The 22404-nt window shown below is 36.7% G+C and overlaps 1 protein-coding gene across 1 annotated transcript in view; it reads right to left on the bottom strand.

Moving 5' to 3' along the window:
• LOC149001909 (glycoside hydrolase family 2 protein) overlaps positions 1-22404 on the bottom strand; it is a 76770-nt gene that overhangs the window by 42818 nt on the left and 11548 nt on the right. Inside the window, exons 3-8 of the mRNA XM_089137292.1 lie at positions 19097-19336; positions 14703-14849; positions 6175-6253; positions 5228-5411; positions 3478-3543; positions 784-1020 (exon numbers count right to left, since the gene is read on the bottom strand). Of these exons, the coding sequence (XP_088993418.1) occupies positions 784-1020; positions 3478-3543; positions 5228-5411; positions 6175-6253; positions 14703-14849; positions 19097-19336 (953 nt within the window). The remainder of the gene's footprint in view (positions 1-783; positions 1021-3477; positions 3544-5227; positions 5412-6174; positions 6254-14702; positions 14850-19096; positions 19337-22404) is intronic.

Raw genomic sequence — 22404 nt, 5'->3', positions numbered from 1 at the left:
AGTTGAAAATCCATTTCTTGATATTTAACTCCATCCAAATATGATGGCACAAAAAGCAAGCTTCAGACTAAGTCACAAGTGGTAGTCCCACCAAAGCTCATGTCTACCCAGATCCATTCCATAGAAAAAGGGAGAATTCATCTAGGACAGATCCAGTAACTGGTGAGAATACTGCTCCAGATAGAAGCAGTGAACAGGCAAGCAAAGATCAATGTTTTCTACAGCATTTCAGCAAAGATTGCATCTGGGGAAGACAGCAATGGGAGGCAGTTGGTGAAGACACTCCACAGAGCAAAACAATAGTGGGGAACTTGATGCTTGAGCTAGACAACCTTTCTCCAAGGAGCAAGGTGACCTCTTTGCTTAAAAAGAATCCAGCTGGATGCAGAGCTGAACAAGTTAGAACTGGAAGGAGACCAAGAGACACAATCACTGTTACCAACTCTCATGATGGAAGGCAAGCATTCCAAATTTCATTAGACTGAATGAAGTGAAGGTGGGAGATTCCAATCATTTCAAGGATATAAGCTGTCAAAGAATTTCTGTGTAAGCTACTATTCAGCATGGGGTTTTTGTTAGGCATGAGAAACTGCATATCAATCTTCTCTACTCATTATAATATGGACCAGTTGAATGCTGTTATCATAAAGGAATTTGGATATATAAACAGGAAACAATATGATAAACAAAATATAATTGAAATTCTGATCAACAAGCAAGATACATAATATACAAAAGTTCATTCTGCTACAATTTATGTTTAGGACTGGCAGAGTAACTCACGTCTTCTGCAGACCAAAGCTTAGGCATTTGGAGTCTTCCCTTGAGTATATATCCACGAAAGCCGAGAATTCTACTAGGTGATCGATCAAGTTCCATATGAGTCACATTAAAAGAATCAAGATCAATATTCCCACCACATTCATACTTCCCAGTGTCGTATATGCTAGCTTCAATGGTGAAGCTTCCAAGGATGTTGTCATTAGTTGATTTTCTTAGGTCATCAATTTTCACTTCCACCTGGATCACACAAATACTTAAGATCCAAATACTTAAGGTTATAAAACTTATTTATGTCAGAGAAGCAGAATTAAGTAGATAATGAGATTAATGTATTGCAATGACCACATACAATGTGATTATAAGTTATAACCTCTTTTTGAAGTTAACTGAACCAACTCCAACATTATTACAAATTACCAAGTTAATGTAAGACATGAAGTCTCTATGAAATAAAAAATTCACGGTTTCACCAGCCACCAAGTTGAAACCAACAGCAAAACAAAGAACATTGTTTTGACTAAGATTTCAGCATTTTTCTGTAATCTCATCCAAAATGTAACAAAATATTTACAAAACATTCCAAAAAAATAGTTCCAACAACAACAACAATAAGCCTTGTCCCAACTAAATGGGGGTGGGTTACATGGATTCTTGCCTTCCAATCAATTCTGTTTGAGGCCATGCTAGATGCAAGGCCTAAACTATGCATATCATTTCTCACCACTTCTCTTAAGGTTATCTTAGGTCCACCCCTAGCTCTTCTAGTTCCTTCAATCTGGATTATATCACTTCTCCGTACAAGGACATTTATAGGTCTCCGTTGAACATGGTCGTGCCACCTCAAGCGACTTTTCCGAAGCTTATCACTTATGGGAGCACCTCCCAGACCAACTCTAATATGATCATTCCTTATTTTATCCTTTCTAGTTTTGCCACTCATCCATCTTAGCATCCTCATTTTTGCTACATTGAGTTTATATATATGATTCCTTTTAACAGCCCAACACTCTGCACCATACTCAAAGTTGGTCGAACGACGGTCCTATAGAATTTCCTTTGAGCTTTAATGGAATACGTCGATCACACAAGACCCCGAATGCACCTCTTCACTTCATCCACCCTATTTTAATTCTTTGAGAAACATCATCCTCTATATCACCTCTATTATTTATGATTGGACCTAGGTACCTAAAAGAATCACTTCGAGGAATCTCCTTATCGTCAAGTTTCACCACCTCATCGTCTACCCGATCATGACTAAAGTTACAAACTAGATATTCTGTCTTCATTCTACTTAGTTTAAAGCCTCTTGATTCCAAAGCTGCTCTCCATGATTCTAACTTGGTATTAATCCCCACTTGAGTCTCATCTATCAACACAATATCATCAGCAAAAAGCATACACCAAGGGACCTCATCTTGAATGTCTTTAGTTAATTCATCCATTACAAGTGTAAATAAATATGGGCTTAAAATTGATCCTTGATGTAGCCCAACTGTAATTGGGAATTCATTACTTTATCCCCCCCCCACTATTCTTACACTCGTAATTGAACCATCATACATATCCTTAACTATGTTTAAATATTTACTTGCAACGCTTCTTTTCTCTAGTACTTGCTAAATTAATGCTCTAGGAACTCTATCATAAGCTTTTTCTAGGTTAATAAATACCATATGAAGGTCTTTCCTACACTCTCTATATCTTTCCATAAGTCTCCTAATTAGGTAAATAGCCTCCGTTGTAGATCTTCTCGGCATAAACCCAAATTGGTTCTCCATAATTGTGGTTAAGTGTCTCCAATGAATTTCAATTACTCTCTCCCATACTTTCATAATATGGGTCATCAGTTTAATGCCCCTATAGTTATTACAGCTTTGAATATCTCCTTTATTTTTCTAAATTGGAACCACGATGCTTCTCCTCCATTCATCTGGCATTTTCGTTGTGCTCATAATTAAAAAATAGTTCCAAACATACGCAATATTAAAATCATCCCCTGATTGAAATTGAGGTCAAAATCTGACCATAGAGAGTCGCTATTTTCTTCTAACTTTTAATCCTATAATTTCACCTTAATATGTTCCTTAGTTTCTATTTTCATTCCCTCACTTTCTTTTTTTCATACTAACTTTTGTATTTTCCATAGTTACTAAAACTGAATTCCTATTTTCAGCAACTTAGTGTTTTGGTTACCTTTGGTCTCTTCAAATCTTATTCCTACTTGGTATTCTCTATTAGTTTCTATATATGGTCTCCCTTTTGGTGACCTGCTACTTTAGGACTATCCCATACCGTCAAATCTGATAATTTAGTCAACACAAGCTCTTACAGATTTATCACCTTGACAAATAACATTTCAACCATAATTTCATGCATATCTGAGTGGACCATACACCTGCAATCCTGTTGCAAGCTGATCTCACACAGGATTTCACTGGGTTGAGGTTAATGCTGCATTAGGGAATAGGTACACGCCTTAGAGATGCAGGGAATCAGGAGTTGATATCTCAATATAGCAATAAGCCATATAGATGCCATGTGAAAGCTCTTCTACAAACAAGTAGAAAATAGCAGACATGGAGACACATGGAGTGGTCAAGACTAGTTTCTTTTTTCAATTAACAAAAGTTTTGAACAAATATAGTATCTTTTCTATAATTCAAAAAAAAAAAAAAAAAAAAACCAGCATACCTCTATATCAGCATACATGGAATTTTCACTGACACTCGATCTGAAAAAGTAATCAGCAATAAATACCTGCAAAACCAATTAATTAATTAGCAGACAATCACTAATTTTAAGTAATCCCAAATTAAGAAAGGTCGACACAAAATATCTAACTGATCCACTATGTAGTTATACAAACAGGTTAAGGGCATTATCAAGGGTGATTCTCCGTAAAGCACATGATGCATAGAGCCATTTAGATTAATAAAATATCAGTATATGTAAGATCCTATGCCATATGTGTGAACTGAACATAATTCAGAAAATAGTGTCTACAGAATTAATTGCTCTCATAAACAAAGGTGAACCCGCTGCCAAAGGCATCCGCACAAGCAGGGCGATTTCTATTTCTCTTGTAACCAGTTTAGGAAGGCTGTTCTCTAAACTGGAGGTTACCTTCTGTTTGAAATCATAGAGCGGAGAGGAGGCTATACTTTCTAAGACATCTTGTATTCCATGAGCACCCAAACACATAGGAGGTGGATTATCACAGATGCTGTGCTCAAGAAACGAATTGTCAATCCACTCGAGTCCTCGTCTGACTAGTTAGCAGATATGTTTAGAAAGGCGTTCTTTGCTCCTAGTTTTCATTCTAATTGTACCAAGCCGAGTCTGGGTCATTTGTATGCCCCAGCATGAGGGGTAAAGTTGAGTTCTAGTGTATGATGGTTAACGGCAGCAGCCTAGGGGCATAATTGTCTCTAGGTTGTTTTGGTTTAGTTATAGGTTCTTAATCCTTTTAAGTTTTAATTTTCTTTGTAATCCTGCCACAAGTTAGTAGAGTCCTAATCTAGGTTGTATTTCTTTTTTTTTCTGTTCAGTTATAACTAAAAGTAACCTGCAATCAGAAACGTAAGTCTAATCGCAGGGCCTTGTCTTCAACACCTTGCAGCACCTCTCTCTTCCTCTCTTCTTCCTATCATTCTGCTGCTTCTTCTTCTTTGCTTTTCTGTCTTTTGCTGATTACATATTCTGATTTCTAACACATGTACTTTGATTTTCTTGTCCTTTTACCATAGGTTAGATTACTTGGTATATTGTCTTTAATTTCTTTCTATTTTTCTAGCAACCAGTTTAGGAGGCTGTTTTCTAAATTGGAGTTTGCTTTCTATTTCATTGAATTGTAGTGGGAGAGGAGGCAAGATTCTCCAGCACATCTTTCTGCCACCTATTATTCTGGTATTCTTCTTCTTCTTCTTCTTTTTCTTTTTCTTTTTATTTTACTCTTCTCTTTTTCAATTCAGTTACTGGTAGCAGATCTAGGATTGTTACATCCATCAGTTACAGATTTGATTCAATCATTCAAGTAATAACAGTCCAGCTTCTTTTACAAAACAAAGTTTGAGAACTCAGTTTTGGAAACCCAACTAGGTCAGCCAAAAAAACCAAGGACAGAGAACTGGGTGAGTTTGTGCACCTTCTTTTTTAAAAAATAAAAAAAATAATAAAAAAAAATCTCATTTCATGGTTTCTTTGGGATTCTGACCTAGCTTAGTCACAAAACTCTTGGTACACACGTCATGCATTAGGTACGCCTTTAAGTGTTGTGTTATGCTTCACTATAAAGCCTATGTGGAACATTATATTTACATTAAAAAGTCAAATAAATTCATGTTTTGTAAAATGAAACCAAATTTACTATGAAATAACAAATATGAGTTCATTTTATGGGAGCATTACAACAAATAGAATGTCAGAAAAGTGAAAAGCCAACCTGTGGCTTAGATAGAAGCAGTACATCACGATGAATGCCAGACAACCACCAATGATCTTGATCTTCAAGGTAAGAACCATCACTCCATCTCAATACTTGAACTGCAAGTATATTCTTCTTGTCCGAACCAAAAGGATGACAGAAATCAGTGATTTCAAATTCAGCAGGAAGCCTACTATCCTGACTGAAGAAATGCATAAGAGGATTTCTTTGATTAGTTGATCTTCCATCTCACAGGAAATTATGAAATTCTATAAGACTTTATATAGGGTGACAATTCACTTATACTAATAGGTTAACCTGCAGTATTCTATAGCTATAGGGTTTAGCTGAGCAATCATGATAGGGGAGTACCCTATAATCTTCTCTATTGAGATGGTGGTACTTTGGCATTAGTATTAGGTTAGGACATTAGGCTTATACAATCATAGTAGGACTCCTACTTGAGTCTGTTGTTTCTGTCATAAATAAAGGGGTAGGCCATGATAGATGTTCATGCTGAATCTATCATCGATCAGATTTCTCCTCTGCCACTGATCTCTCCCTCTATTCTTTCCTCTCCTTTCCAATTTGCAGGTATTGATTTTAGATCCCACTGAACCAAACTTGGCTCCTGGAAGATTTGTTTAAAAAGTAACATTATACAAACCATATATTCATCAAATCTTGGTCAACTCAAATCAGAAGAAATATATAGAATGTGATTAAAGAAAGCAAAACATTGCACAAACAAGAGTAACATACTCATAGCTAAAGGTATCCAATCCTAGGTCAGGGAAGTAGAATCTTTTACAAAGAAATGCTTCGAATTATTGAAGGAAAATTAGTAAAATACTAACAAGAGTCAACTAAGAATAATTAAGGGCACCAAAAGCAGTACATCACAGTACCTAAATGAATGGTAATGACTTTATTACCAAATTCTCATTTAATGACCATTTACAAACCTGTATCCAATAAGAACACCATTGACCCATGCAAAAAAAGCAGAATCAACAGCTTCAAAGTGCAACAGGATCCTACGACCTGTCAAATACCAACTAAAATATCAGGACACAAACACAAGAGGAAGGGAAAAGGAATTTCATTAACCCCAGGCATAGAGAATATTTCCAGATTGGCATAAATATCCACCAAATTGCAGGTGGCAAATTTTTTTGGTGCAGTCTAGAGATACCTCCAGACCTAATGGCCTAGAAAGTTTTTTGCAATGCTAAAACTGAAGAAACAATCTTTTGGGGGGGTTCAAACTGAAGAAAAATTAATGGCAGTGAAATGAAAATAAAACTGGTATCTGACCAAGGGAGGACCACAAAACTAAAGCAAGAACCATTGCACAATAATTCATAGACCCGTTTTCAATGTTCATGACTTATGACGGTATAGACAATTAAACATTCAAAGTAGAGATACCTCGAAAGGCAAATACATCATTAAAATGGTTTTGCAAAATTTACATAATGATCATGTAATTAGTTATGCACTCATCTAAATTCTAGTTAACGATAATACATACTGGAATTGCAAGAGAAAGATCAAGTAGTTTCCATAGTGCTACTTAAATAGGTAGATACATGTTTGTGCCCATGGAGGAATACAATTTCATTTTTTCTAGATGAGTAAGAACTATAATAGAGACAAAAATAAAAGAAAAAACAGGCCTGAGGACATCAAGCAGAACAAAAGCCAGGAGCTAACATTAAGTGGCATGTGGCTGTAAAAGCTGAGCAGGAAGACTGCAGCATACAATAAGCCTTTCCTTAGGGTGTCACTTATATCATTACGGAGTTGAGAGGCAAAGCTTAGATGAAATGTCGAAGAACACAGCATTCTAAATGTTATAACGGAGACAGCAGTTGCACGTCCATCTTTGAGGTTTGTACTACATCTAAATGTGAGAGATGGATGCATAATACAAGTTTGCCGTTGGTTCACAACTGGGCTTCCCACCAAGAGATCCAAGACTCCACTCCAAAAAATATAGCAGCACCAAAATACATATCTAATGAGCTCCACCTTACCAGCTTAAGCAAATAGCTTGGCTGGAACTTGCATTAGGTTCTCGTGATCCTACTGGTCATCTTCATAGTACCATAATCATAGAACAAAATTCCGTCGAAACTTGTGAAATTTCTACCAAAATTCCCCATTTTGGGAACCTTGAAACGAAAAACTAGGGGACTGAAAAAAAATCCCAAGTTTCAATTGAAACAGTCGAAGTTTCGTCAAAACTTCTCAAAACCTGGTTCAACCCAGCTGGACCATCTGGTTCATGAGAAGAAAAAAAATCCCAAATTTCGTGGGAAACAAGGGAAATTTCGTGAAAACCTAGGATTTTTTCCTGCAAGTTTTGTAGCTTTCCCAAATTTTCAATTTTTTTGTTTCTTTCATGTTTCCCCAAATACCACGACAAATACCCCCTCCATCAGGACTTCCCTATCCAAATTGCGTATTCCCTCAGACTGGTTATCTTAGACATGTTGATGACCAGACTTATAAAGTTACAGTTGTCGATTACATTGACAACCATAGGCATAAAATGTCATGGGATGTCTATGTTCGTTGGTTGGAGGAGAGGATGTTACATGCATAGTACTACTCGGCTCACAGGATGGATCCACTCTTGGCACTAAGTTGTACTTTCCTTTTATTGTCAGTTACTTTGTATTTGATGTTTTGAAGTTAGAAATTATATATTGAATGTTATGTACTTAAGTGGTTAAGTTTATAGTGTACTTCTCGGACAACTCTACATTGATGTTATGTACATTGAATGACATATCTACATTGATTTTTTTAGCAAAATACAGTCAATGTGTTCTTTATACTCTAATTAGCTTAAATGCAAAGTCCCACCCTAAAATACTCCCTAAAACCTGTCGAAACTTGCACGAAAAAGTTCTAAGTTTCCTCGAAATTTTCCAGATTCCCACCTAGGTTTCCCATTTTCACCTAGTCGAAACTTGAGTTTCCGTTGAATTTTTTTCTATGACCACAATAAAACATACAACTCTTGGTCCTGCTCAAGACAAATGGGAAACTGATGAATGTCCTATGATGGGTTTTTTGTTCAACTCCATTGAACCTGCTATTGCTGTGAGCTAACTTCTTTTTGCCAATGCTGCCGCTGTATGGAAAGTTGCCAAGGATACATACTACAAGGTTGGTAATGATGCTCAATGGTTTGGGATTAGGAAAAAGATATAGTGGTTATAGCAAAAGGATCTTCCTCTCTCTCAGTACTATAACTTAAGGGTATAAAACAATACAGAATCAGTAATTCGGTACAACATTGAGGCAGTACAGAAAAGTGGTACCTAAAACCAAAACCGTATTGTATAATTTTTGTATCCACATTTGCATTGTTGATACCATATGGTACGGTTTTGGCACAAAAACACAATGGGAAGATGGTATCAAAATGGTACAGTACAGTTTCGATATGTGAACCGTATAAAAATGCTATAATATGGTTCTAGTATGTAAATGTTATACAAAAATACGGTACGATTTCGGTATGAAAATGATAATATTTGATACCATTCAGTACATACAGTCAGTATAACACTTGAAATCGGTACCATACCATACTAAAAACCATTTTTGAAAACCCTACCATAACGTTTTTTGGAATGGTACAATTTTATGCGGTAAGTTTCAGTACCAAATAGACATCGTTAACAATACCTTGCACGAGTATTATCAGGGGTGGAGCCAGAATTAAACATTGGGGGGGGCGAATAATGTGTCCAAATCACCTCCCCATCGGACATGCGTTAAGCCACCGCACATATTGAGTAGACTCATGTGGGACCCACTGTTGGATTATTTTATCATATTTTAGTTCAACTACTTCAATAATTTTTTTAATAGAATAATTAGTTCAATACAACTATACAAATATACAATGTTAGAAAAACAATTAATTCAATTAGTTCAATAATTAAATTAAAAAAAATAATTCTATTAAATTCTATTAGGTTGTTGTTTTCTAAAAAGAATAACAAAAAAAATAAAAAGAGAGAGAGAGAGAGAGAGAGAAATATAAATTGAGAAAGAAAGAGCGAGTACCTATTACTTAAATAATTACTTCAATATAATGTTAGAAAAAACAATTAGTTCAATAATTAAATTAAAAAAGAAAAATCAATTGGTTAATGCCTTCATGATTTTCTAAGGTTTTCTGAAAAGAATACTAGGAAAAAAAAAGAGAGAGAGAGAGAGAGAGAGAGAGAGAGAGAGATTGAGAAAGAGAGAATGAATACCTAATAATTGTGGAGATGATTTAGGAAAACTCCAATGTGTGCTAGTTTTTCCAAATTTTCCCTAACTACCTTAAGCCGCTTGTGAGAGGTGTGAGGAAAGAAGAGAGAAAACATAAAGAATAAAAAAGGAGACTCAAGAGAGAATAAATAAGAATAGAAATATGAGAGAATAAATAGGGAGAAATTTATGGATAGCGAGTTAGTTTCTAACGAAGTTTTAATTTTTTGTTGCTTAAAAGTAGGGGTTTAATGGTAACTCTTGGATAATGATTAATAATGACATCTATACCCGTCATTTTTATCTTAAAATTTTATTTTTAATATTTGGGGGGGGGGGGGAAATAGTGGTATTTCACATGAGTGAGAAAAATAAGGAAACAAATAGGGAAGTAATCAATTTTTTTTAAAAATGGAGGGGGGGGGGACCCCCAACCCCTATGTTGCTCCACCACTGAGTATTATCGTAGTATGAAATTTCATAAAACATTCACTGTTTCGCCAATGGGCGAAAAGAAATGGGCGCTAAAATGATTGATACCAATATCTTTTGGCAAGATGCGACAACTCGCAAGAATTTTGACCAATATGCACTATAAGAGGCAAATTTCGTCGAAATTTAGCCCCATTTCAAGCGAAATTTTGATAGAGCCTTTGGTTGGTGAATGTGTGATCCAAGGTCTGATTTTTGTAATCTTGGAGATGATCTTTGTCATTTTCCGCATGGATCTTGCCAGAAAACATGTAGATACAGCATCGTTTCAGTTAAATCTTGGAATCTTTCATCTTTGTGGATTACCATTCTTCCCCAAACTAGATTTTTCAAAATGCATTTTAGAAAGTTGTTGGATGGGCATAGAAATAATGTTTATTGAACACCATCGGCCGATCTACGAATGCATGGTGTCAAATTTTTTTTGTGCAAGTGGATTATTTTTTTTAATGTCAAAACATGAATTTTCCTTCAGAAAAAATGTAAAAAGGTATACATGATATATGTCTTGTATGGTGATGGACTAAAGAAATGTGGAACTCCACGGGCCAATCTATGGTCTCATGAAGTTGAAGTATTTTTTCACCCAAATAATTATTCTATTTTTCAAAAATTACTAAAATATCTATAAAATTTATGGAAAAAGGTTTAAAATATTATAGAAAAATATGAAATGGCTCTCTATGTTTTTTTGAAGTGTTGTTAATATGGTTTATGGGCAGCCAATTTTATTGCTGGAAAAGTTATTAAAAAAAAAAATTTATATTTTAAAAAATATATGGTCAAGGGAAAAATTACTAGTTAAGTACATGAGTCTTTCTTTGTCTCCCAAAAATTATTTTGATGTTGTTTAGTGACTTATGCAATCATTTTTTGCATGTAAAAATGATCATGTTTGGGAACAGGAGGAGTTCAACGTCAAAGATGCAGTGGGAGGGTGGTTCGTAGACTGATCAGGGTAGAGAGCAGGGACATGCGGCTGCTCCCAAAGGGAGGGTGGTTCGTAGACTGTATGGTAGCACTGTACGCCCACAATCTGGATCACTCCCAGAGTGTGGGAGCAACATCATGTTCCTACTCTCTGCCTTGATCAGTCTGTGAACCACCCTCCCCCTACATCAATGATATTGTTCCCAGACACGATCATTGTTGCATACACAAAATGATTGCATAAGTCACTGAATAACGTCAAAATAATTTTTTGGGGAGACAGAAACAATTATGTAAATAACTAGTAATTTTCCTTTGCCTATGTATTTTTTTAATATGAAATTATTTTTTTAAATTTTTCCGGCAATAAAATTTTCTTCCCATAGCAAAACTGGCAATGAAACCATATGAACAACACTTCAAAAACACATAGAGTGATTTCATATTTTTCTATAATTTTCAAAACCTTTGTCCCTATATTTCCATACTTAGTTATACTTTAATAAATATTTTACTAATTTATAATTTTTATAAATATTTTACTAATTTTTGAAAAATAAATAATTATTTATTGGATGGAAAAATATTTTGACTCTGTAAGACCATAGATCAGCCCATGGAGTCCAACATATATTTATTCCATTACCATACAAGACATATATCATGAATTTTTTTACATTTTGTGTAGGACAATACATTCTTTGTCATTTAAAAAGGAAAAAAATCCAATTTGCAGAAAAAATTTCAACATAGTGAGTTTGTAGATTGGCCTATGTGTTCAACATATATTATTTCCATGTTCATCCACAACTTTTTAACATGCATTTTGGGGAAGGGGGAAAGGGGGAAAAAAGGCCTAGTTTGGGGAAGAATATTATACCTCAAAGATGAAAAACTCCAAGATCTTACTGAAATGACGTTGGATCCACATGATACACGCATTTACTGGCAAGATCCACACAAGAAGACGCAGGAAATGATGAAGATCGACTCCAAGACTACAAAAATCGGACTCTGGAGCACAAAATCGCTAAACAAAGGCTCTGTCGAAATGGGGCAAAATTTCAACAAAATTTGCCTCTTAATAGTGCCTCTTAGTATGCCCCTATCCTCCCCCTAGCCCTAAACCTTAGTTACAGCCCTACCCCATAGGTTTCCCCCATTCTAAAACTTGCCGCAACTTAAAGAATTTTCACAAATTAAAACCCAGAATTGCAGCAGCAATTTAAATCCTAGATTCCCTTAACCCCTTTGATCTAGACCCACCCCTTTAGGACAAAAACAGCCTTCCCTATCCCTTACCTTCAACCCTGAGTAACAGCTCCTCCCTTTCACCTCTAAGCCCTAGAAAATTCAGTAGTTCTTCTTTTTCATTAGAAACCCCGATGCTAAGAAACTTCAGAAGCCTAAATCTCCTAATTCCCTCATCCAAACTCTAAGCCCTTTTAGGATTAGCTTCCTTATCACCAATTGAACATTCGACCCAAACCTTAGCCCTAACCCTAACCCTAGAAACCTTGATTTCCCAAACCCTAAAACTGAAATTCAACTCTGAAATTACAATTACAGCAAGGTGTAAAGCTTGAAAATTCGAACCCTACACCCCAAAGCCTGGATGAAAGCTATCCTAACCGTAACTCAAACCTAGAACCTATATATTTGTCATAGAAACCCTTCAATGAAGATGATTACAGCCCTTGAAGACTGATGATTCTCAGGGAAGAGGATCCTGGAGTGAGCTTGGTTCTAAGGCAACATTCAATCAACTAAACCCTAGATCCTGGTTCACATCAGGTCATCAGGTGTACATGGATGTCCCACCTAGATACACTACTAGAGAAATTCATGGGAAGGTATGCAAGCTCAAACGTTCATAAGGCCATGATGTCCATTGGTTATAAGCAGAGTAGTGCTGATCACCCTGTTCATCAAGGACAACACTCACTAGTGTACGTAGGCGATATAGTTAGCAATAGCAGCAATGCAGCTGAGATTTTGGCCTAAAAGCTCCCTTGGAAGTAGAGTTTGAAATCAAGGACATGAGAAAGCTAAGAATTTTTTTTGGGTATTGAGTTGGCATATTGTTCTGATGGCATCGTTCTCTCAGAGAGAATTTACCTTGGGTTTATTGACAAAGACAGGTATGTTAATATGCAAGCCAATAGATACACCTATTGAGCCCCACTCACATCTGAAGGCCAAGAATGGTGAACCAGTGGACAAGGACCAGCTACCAATGGCCAGTAGGAAGACTCATTTATTTATCCACACCAGACCGAACATAGCCTTTGCAGTCAGCCTAGTAAACTAGTATATGCATGATCCGTATTCCTTTAATTTAGGAACTGCTTACAGAATTTTGAGGTATCTAAAGGCAGCCCCTGGAAAGGGAATTCGGATTTCTTCTCATTGACATTTTAATGTAGAAGCCTATACTTATGCAAATTGGGCAGGTGTCTAGATGATACGAGATCTACTTCCAGGAATTGAATTTATGCGGGAGGAAACTTGGTGACTCGGAGAAGTAAAAAGCAGGCCTTTGTAGCTAGGGTCAAGTGCCAGAGCTGAGTTCAAAGCAATGGCCCAGGGCATATATGAGGTGTTATGGCTGAAGGAGTTACTGTTACTCCAGAATCCATGTGCAGATACAAAGGTTCTTATACAGTTGTATTCAGATAGCAAGTCAGCGATTAGCATAGCTCACAACCTTATTCAGCATGAGAGAACTAAGCATGCGGAGATTGACTGACTTCATCAAGGAGAAATTGAGTCTGGTCTTATCCATGTTTCTGTTGTTTCTTCAGAAAATCAGATGGCTGATGTGTTCAGTAAAAGTCTGAGCACTAAAGTTTTTGGTAATATTATTAGCAAGTGGGGCATAATAGATGATGCCTATGTACCAACCTAAGGGGAGTGTTGTAATCCCGAGTATAAGGGGTAGAATCGTCTCTAGGCTATTATTGTGTAATATCCCACATTGGGAATTTCTAGTCTTTACTCTTTTACAAGTATAAATAAAGACTGACTGTGTCTGACAAAAGTCAGAAGTTCTCAAACCATTCACCAGAAACCAACAAATTTGACAAAATAGGAGCAACATTCACAGCAGAGACCCTACTTTTCTCTTCATTTTGACACCAACTAGGGTTCCATAGAATATAGATGGAAGCATTGGTTGCAGCAAACCACGAAGGGTAAACACCAAAAAGCTTCCAAAACAGAGAAAAAGGTAGTTGAGGCTGACTTGACTAGCTCTAATACCACACGATGACTTGAGAACCAAGAAACCAGTACCCACAATACCAAATAGGAAGAAGAGAAAGCAAAGTCTAGGTCCTACTGTCCTATTAAACTCCCTAAAGTGTACCTATAAATTTTTGAACATGGAATTACAAGGACAGAATAAATTAAATACAACTACGCCCAACCAATAAAAAACATGACAAAAAGACCCACATTCTATTCTATTAATCTATTTAACCCCTCCCATAGATGTCATAACATTCATGTGACCCAATCATTGGAGCTGGTCTGAAAGCAGGGTGACCAATGGCCTAAGAAACATTTCTAATGTAGAGAAACTATTGACAGTGTATAATTGGTTAAGGATCTTAGTGTCTCCGCATAAAGGCATGATAAATAATTGAAGTGAGGGTATAAAAGTACTTAAGACATTGAAGACACAGTGCTGGACTTTAAACATGTAATATCCAATACAGTTAGGAATCAATTTTCAAGAATTAATTAGCAATAATATTACCAGATAAAAACATAACCAAAGAGATCGTACCACTCCATTCTTTAGGGATTTGGAAATATGTCCTGTAACAGCCGGTAGGATTCTCCACCGGAACGTGAGGAGGATCCAGTGGAAATGGATACACAACATTTGTATAAATGGGTCGATCAAATCCATGCATTTGCCAGTTGGAGGGAACTGTTCCATTGCAGGGAAAATTGACAAATTCATGTCAGAAAATGTTCGATGGAAGCAAGAAGAAAGAGACATTTTAAAATGAAAAGAAGAAGTATTTAAGCAAAAAACAGCAAGAAAAATAAACAAGTCCAAAATAAGAATCCTATAGCCATAAAAATAGCTATACATTATTTATGGAAGTCAAGGATCCATGTAGCCAACCCCATTTAGTTGGAAAAAGGCTTGTTGTTGTTGTGATTGATTTAGAGAACTTGGTTATCCCAAATGGTTCCTGTGTTGTTCTTAATAATAATCTAAACAGAAACTGCCTAATGAGACTATGAGAGTGTTGAGACATTAGTGTTACGGGTGTTTTATTCACTGGGAGTCTCTTGCAATCAGTTCACTTATTATTACTTGGTTTGTTAAGTATGTTGGTGATACTAGGGGCAGAAGGCCCCTTTTCTTGTAAGAAGTCTTTATTTTACAGCTACAAGAGAGCCTGTGATCTTTGCTACCTTGTAAAGATTGCAGGTCAGTTTTCCTTGACTTGGTGTGTGACCCTCTTTCTTACCCACCGCCACCCCCCCCCCTCCCAACAAAAAAAAATAAAAGAGTTCGTGTGACCCTCTCTTCTTATTCCTCTTCCTTCACTGCTTCTTCGTCTTTCTCTCTGATTACAGGATTCTAGTTTGAAGCATGGTATCTGAGCCATTGTAATCAAAATTAGGTTTTATTCCTGAGCTTGCTGCTCGATTTATGGGTTTATGTGTTTTTATTCTTTTATTTATCTATTTATTTAGTTATTTATTTTTTTCCAGACATCAAGACATCAACAGGGGAGATTCAAGCTGTGTTCCTTCGGCAGCTTAATGACAACAATAAGAATAAGTAATGGTGCAGAGCTTTGATGATGTGAACCAGAACCAGAGCCGAAATAGGGCCTAGGCTGATAGCGCCATGCCCTACAGCCCTCTAGTAACACCAGGGGTATTTTGGTAATTTCACACTATTCTAGTATAGTCAACTTAGGGTTTATTGGATCCAGTATGTCAATAGGATCCCAGATCTACTTCTATTTTTGAATTCGAGTCCTTGTTTGTCAAATTATTGAAAAGTCCTAGTTAGGTTAGTATTCCCCTAGTCACAAACTTACAATCCAGTAATTACAAGGATTCTGTATCTACTTCTATTTTTCAATTTGGATCATCCTAGGGTGAGTTATAATAGTCTTTGTGTGAATGTGAGTCACCAGTCCAAGTAATAGTCCTAGTTTGATTTACTTTCTAAGTTTTGAGTCATAGTGTTAGTTCCTTCTTAAGGCTATAAATATAGCCCATTACTTGTAAAGAAACCAGATCATATTATTAATGAATAAAATTTCAGATCTGAAGGAACAAAGCATAGGAGTTGTTTCCCCAAAAGGGAGCTTGTGGCTGCTGTTGTGTGAGATTAATGCAGAATTTTGAAGCCCTTGAATCCCCTCACATTCTTCAAGTATAAGACACTCCCCCTGCCCTGCCCCTTCTTTTCTTTTCCTCCCATCTGCATGCTTTCCTACCCCTAACCCTAAAACTTGCAACTACAGCACCCCCCCAAGGTCGCACATCACCCTTCTCGCTCTCCTTACCCTGCGGCAGCACTCCTACCCCTCCGTCATCCCTATTCCTTAATCCCCTCCCTCCCCAGCCCCTCTTCTCTTTTTCTTCGTCATCTTCTTCTTCTTTCTTCCTTGTGGCAGCTCTGAATTTCCAGAATTCATAAACCAGAATTCACCTAAACTCTAAAATCCCTAGATTCCGCTAACCCCTTACCCAATCCTCACTCCCTTTAGAAATCAAGCCCCTCTCCTCCTCCCCTACCAGATGCAGCCCTTCCTTTCCCGCTAAACCCTAGTAGAGCCTAATTTTCATCTTCTTCATTCAAACCTTAGAAACCAAACCCAACTTTTTAGCCATAATTCTCAAACCACTCAACCAATACCTAACTCCTTTTAGGATCCTTCTACCTACACCCTCCTTGACCCTCGACTATAAACCTAGACCTAGACCTAACCCTTTCCTAGAAACCCTAGATTTAAGAAAAGCTAAGAATAATTCAAAATCGCTTTGAAAGAATGTGTGTGAAAATCCCCAAGGAAAAGGTTGGCTTTACCCAATGCACAAGGCTCCCTCATTAAGCAGGTTATGGGGAAGGGCAGATGTACAAAGCCTTACCCTTGTTTCCAGAACTCAAACCCGTAACCAAGCGGGTGTGAAGATCCCTAGTGAGCATGGTTTTTTTTTATAATTTCGACCCTAGGTTTCGGGCCTTATATGACCTCCGTTTCATCTGATTTTTTGCCTCCTACCTATTTAAAGCATAATAAACACAATGGAACTAGTATTTTGCCCAAAAAACTACTAAAAATTTATCATTCCAGTATACTAACAAATGACTGGTTTCAACAAGTACAAACTGCATTGCATACAAGCATAGAATCATCAGCATACATAAATTGTTTGATAGAATGGTTACATATACAACAAGTCAACAAAAAAAAATGACCAACTAGATCTAGTATTGGTGTCTCATATATATTAAGTTGAAATCCATATATCATATATACATTAAAAAATAGTTTTTTAAATTAGAAAATAAAAAAAAATAGTAACAAATAAAAAAAAAAGTTTAACAACATATAATCATAAATAATAGTCCTCGACTAAACATATATGAATTTCAAGGCAATACAAGATCATTTAAGGCATGAACAAAACAAAAATAAAAAAATGGAAAGTCTGGAACTGTTGGGTATGGCTCATGCTTCACATTCCATTGCCGCCAGAGTTTCCTTTCTAGCAGTTGTGGCTGTGTTTGAAGGCAAAGGAGTTGTGAAAATTAGGTGAAAATGGGTTAGAAATCAACAAAAACCAAGTAAAAAACAAGTTGGAGTGTTGAAACTTGCGAATTTTGGTCGAAACCAGCAAAATTTAGGTCGAAACCTGTGAAATGGTCGAAATCTGTGAAATTTTGGTCGAAATCTTGAAGGTTTCGTTACAATTTCCGAACATGCAGTGATTTCGTTCGAAATTTCAACCATTTCGATCGAAATTTATTCCATGCTAGTGAGGTGAAAATTTTCCTAAAGAATTTAGTTTAGGGTAAAAATTCAATTTCTGTTACTACTGACCAGCAAAGGAGCAGAGTCTAGCAGATGCCAACTACATCAGCTTGTTTGAGGTTTATGTACCACTGAACTGCTATTGTCTTCTCCTGAAGCTTGGATTTTATGGTTTACTAGTTGGGGAATTCAATACGCAGTTGGCAGGTCTGATGGTATTCCTGAACAGCAAGGGAAGAATTACATGGAGAGTTGTATCCTGCCACTGCGGTGTCTTTTGCATGAGAGATTCTAGAAAATTTAATCAGTTGAGAGTACCACTGTGTTCAGCACTTGTAGATGATCTTCAATATTCAATTTTGTGGCTTTGGGTTGTGTCCTGAATGCAGATAAGTGGACCGGCTTTTGTTTCAATTGGATTTGGAGTTGATTTGTCCAAGGTGATAATCCAGTTCTCCCCCTCGCCCCCAATTCTTATGGGATCTTGGTGAACTTTTCTTTGAAGATTTCTCCAAACCCAATCAAAAAATGACAAGGGGAAAAAAAAAGAGAAAAAAAGAAAAAGAAAAAGGAAACAGTATGCAGAAGCCAAAGCATGTCTTACAAGACTGAAAAAAATAATGTTGAAGTATATACACTTGGGCTATTTACTATTCGCGACACTGTTCACGTGAACAGTAAAATTTGTTTTTACTGTTCACGTGAATAGTAACTTTGTTTATCCTGTTTATGTGAACAGTATTATGCTATTGATATTATTCTACTTTCTATTTCTAATGTTGGAGTCTTGCTACATAAGTTTGGGAGATTTTAGAAAGCATAGTTTCTATTTTGGTGGTAGTTTCTATTTTCAGAACTTTCTATTTTAGCAGCTAGGAAGTTACTAAAGTTGTAATTTTTTGTTTCCTTTTTCTAGAGGACAATTACTTGTCTCTCAAGTTGTATTAGATTCATTAGAAGCTATAAATATTAAATAAAAGGGCTCTGTGATTCTAGACTCTTAAGCAAGAATCATGAGCCTCTTCTACTAGTTCTTCATCTCTCTTCTCTTCTTCTTCTTCTCTCTTTTCTTTGTTCAAGTTCAGCTGCTGTTTTGATTATTTAATGCTTGTTTTCTAACAAATAACTTCAAGTAGAGAGGAGAAAGTGAAGGAGACATGCTTACCTGGCAAATTTTCCCATGCAGAATCCTCAAATTCACTACTATAGAAGTTCATGGGAACATTAGTAGGACTTGAGGCTAAGAAAAATTTCCAATAGCCAGACAATGACTTGACAAAAGGCATGTCCTTCACCCAAAATGCAGCATTGTCAATAGATCTGGAGACAGCATCATCACCCCAAACAGCTGAACTAGCTGCAAGATAGTCTACTTTGTTGCGCTCATACCAGTATCGAAGAGATCCTATTCAAATAACAAAATAATATTGACCTTAAAAAACCAAGTAAATTAACAGCTAGGAAACATGCAAACAAGAAAAACAGAGAGCAATTTTAAAAGGATTTACTAGGATACTTTCACAGATAAGAATAATATGAAAAAGCATATGGAAGCAGTGAAAGAAGAACCCCAAAGAAAAATGTATCCAGATATATTAAGTCACAAGAATTCTGCTAAAGTTTCAAATGCAAAAAGTAAAACGCATAGAATTTGATCATTGTTCCAAGAGTTAGTTGAAAAATAACCATGTTGGCTGGATTGGCAACTTACTTTCACTTGCACAGGGATTGACAAGATATTTATCAGACTCCCGTAAAGTAAAAAAGATACCCAAACCTTAGCTGAACTTTAGAAAACTTCTACGTAATTCAACTATATACAATATGAAATTTCAGAGACTATGTTGTAGCTCAGAAATACTTTGACCAGTTGTTTAGCAATGTGCATGCTACCAAGGACCTGGTCTAATTTTTTTCCCATTGTTTTCTAAAATCTGATAGAAAAGTGCAATCTAACGTCCATTGAGAATCTCAAGAGACTCATTACCAGCATCAGCTTAGTTTGGAACTTGGAAGTCATTGAAATGCTCAATTAAGGCCATCTTGGTGCACGATGAGTTTGCAAACTTATCGAACATAACAACACATAGTTGTCATGGTGGCAAGGCATGCTTAGGCAGCAAAATTGCTTGTTACAAAAAAGGTGGCATTTAAGTTAAGCAATAAATATCCTATATATCTGTGAACAGTTGTAAGATGATAGAAATGAACAGAAAAAACTAACTTATTGTATGAATTTCCCATGGATTGAAAAAAATTTGATGCTGTTTGGTTTGACAATAGGGATGGGAGATCTTCTGACAGTTTCTGGATTTTGTCTTGGGAGTGGTAAAATATCTTAGGGCCTGTTTGGTTCTCTGAATCCAGGGATTTCAAATCCCTGGATTCATGAATCAGAGATTAATACCTGTTTGGTTGCAAAACATCCTTGGATTCGTGAAAATCCAGGGATTTCACTATTTTTGCCTAAAAACGTGAATTAAGCCATGGGTATTGGGTGAAATCCACGGATACCACCCTAATTATAAAATAGATGAAATTTGTGGATTCACGGGGAGTAACACGACAGAACTCTACGAACTTTGATAGATTTAAGGCTAGTTTGTAGAGTTCCGTCGTGTGGACTCACGGGGAGTGATGACTAGTTCGTAGAACTCTATCAAAGTTTGTAGAGTTCCGTCGTGTTACTCCCCATGAATCCACAAATTTCATCTACCAAACAGTTATTTTTTTGAACCATGAATCCATTTGAAATCCCATTCATTTCAAATCCCTGGATTCATGTAACTAAACATGCCATGAGCTTTTCTACTAAATTGGTCTTGGGACTTGTGTCCAAAGTGAATATTGTCAATTGTCCAACAACTTTTTGGTGAATAAAATTAAAAAGGTTCCCCCCCCCCAAACAATTGACAACCAAACACGACGACAATATATTTTTTCATTCACCTTATTTCATTGTTTTCTTTTCTTTACATCTCTATCCATCTTGTGCCAACCAACACAAAGTTTCAATTTGACTGAAGTAGTTGGTATACCGTATACGTACAGAATCATTTCCATTAAACTTAACAAATAACTACAACAGTAGTCATCACTATTGATTTGAACACGGTTGAACCCCCCCCCCAAAAATAATAATAATAATTGGGCCCAAAACTCAAACCAAAGAAGCCAATCCCAAACTGGCATTTTGGTAATTTTAGGCCTTTTAGGGCTTAATATGGGTCTAGATAGAATTCCCTCGACCCAAGGATCATGGATCTATTTTTAGTTTCTTATTTGAGTTAGTAGTATGAGAGTTATAGTCCACTTTAAGTCCAGTAGAGTGAGTCAGTTGCGAATAAGATAAGATTCCTTATCCATAGGGGTTATATTTTAGGAGTTTGATTTGATTTAAAGTTGTTGCTTGAGTCCTAAGTTATCTTGACTGGCATGCGCTTTTAAATATAATTTAAAGTGTTTTGGTAAGAAACCAATCCTAAGGTTGTGGTCTTATAGTAATTTGATTCCTATTTTTAGTGGAGCGGTCTAGAGTTGAGAACCTTATCTTTTAGGGATTCCCAACCCCAGTTAGAGTCTTTTATTTTCAAGCTATAAATAGCTTATTTTTGCTTTGTAATTTACAATTTTGATGATTAATAAATTTGATTTGAGTTAAGGACCAAGCTCTCCTTGTTGGGTAGGCCTTGGTATAGTAAAATTGTTCTAGTTCTTCATCTTCTTCATCAATCCAGCAGAGTACAAGCATCATCAAAGACTTCAAGCAAGCAAACACAACCTCCAAGTAAGCACCGCAGCATCCGCCACCCTTCCTTGTTCTGCGCAACACTCCCCCTACCCTATCATTGCTGCTACACTTCAACAGCAGACTTCCCCCACCCCATGGTTCCCTTAGTCATTTCTCCTAAGCCCTATGCCCTCCCAGCCCCTTCCCCCACTCCCTCTAGCACCTGTAGGCCTCCCTCCCCCTCCTTCTTCCCAACGGCTACCTTAGCACCCCATCCCCTGCAGTTTCCTTTTCCTAGCCCCTTAAGCCTCCCTTTTCACTCCAATGAGGTCGCAATCACCCTTTGGGACCTAATCCTACAGTCCCTCTTATTAAACCTTGCTTTTCTTAGGTTCTATAATCCTGCAATTCATCTTCTTCATGGGAAGAATTCTGCAGAATTTTAAGAGCTTCTGAAAACCTAAGTTTAGACCATTCAGACCCCCCCCCCCCCCCCCCAAAAAAAAAAAAAAAAAAACCCTCTGAAACAAACCCTAGTTCTGAATCACAGAACCAGCATAGATAGGACCCTAACCCCCCGATCGAACCTTCCTAAACCCTAAATCGCAATTACCCCAAACCTTGTTCGCACTGTACTAAGCTTGAAAGTGTGAAAAACAACCTCTGAAACCCTCAAAATTTCATTCCTCTTCACTGGAATTTCCTTGGCAACCATAAATCTAGGGAAATTACCACTTTACCCT

The sequence above is a fragment of the Hakea prostrata genome, chromosome 10 (genome assembly GCF_041222555.1).
Source record: "Hakea prostrata isolate BN-2017 chromosome 10, UWA_Hpros_2, whole genome shotgun sequence".
Classification (NCBI taxonomy): domain Eukaryota; kingdom Viridiplantae; phylum Streptophyta; class Magnoliopsida; order Proteales; family Proteaceae; genus Hakea; species Hakea prostrata.
The sequence above is the reverse complement of the archived record's forward strand: the minus strand, read 5'-3'. Positions and strand labels throughout refer to the sequence as shown.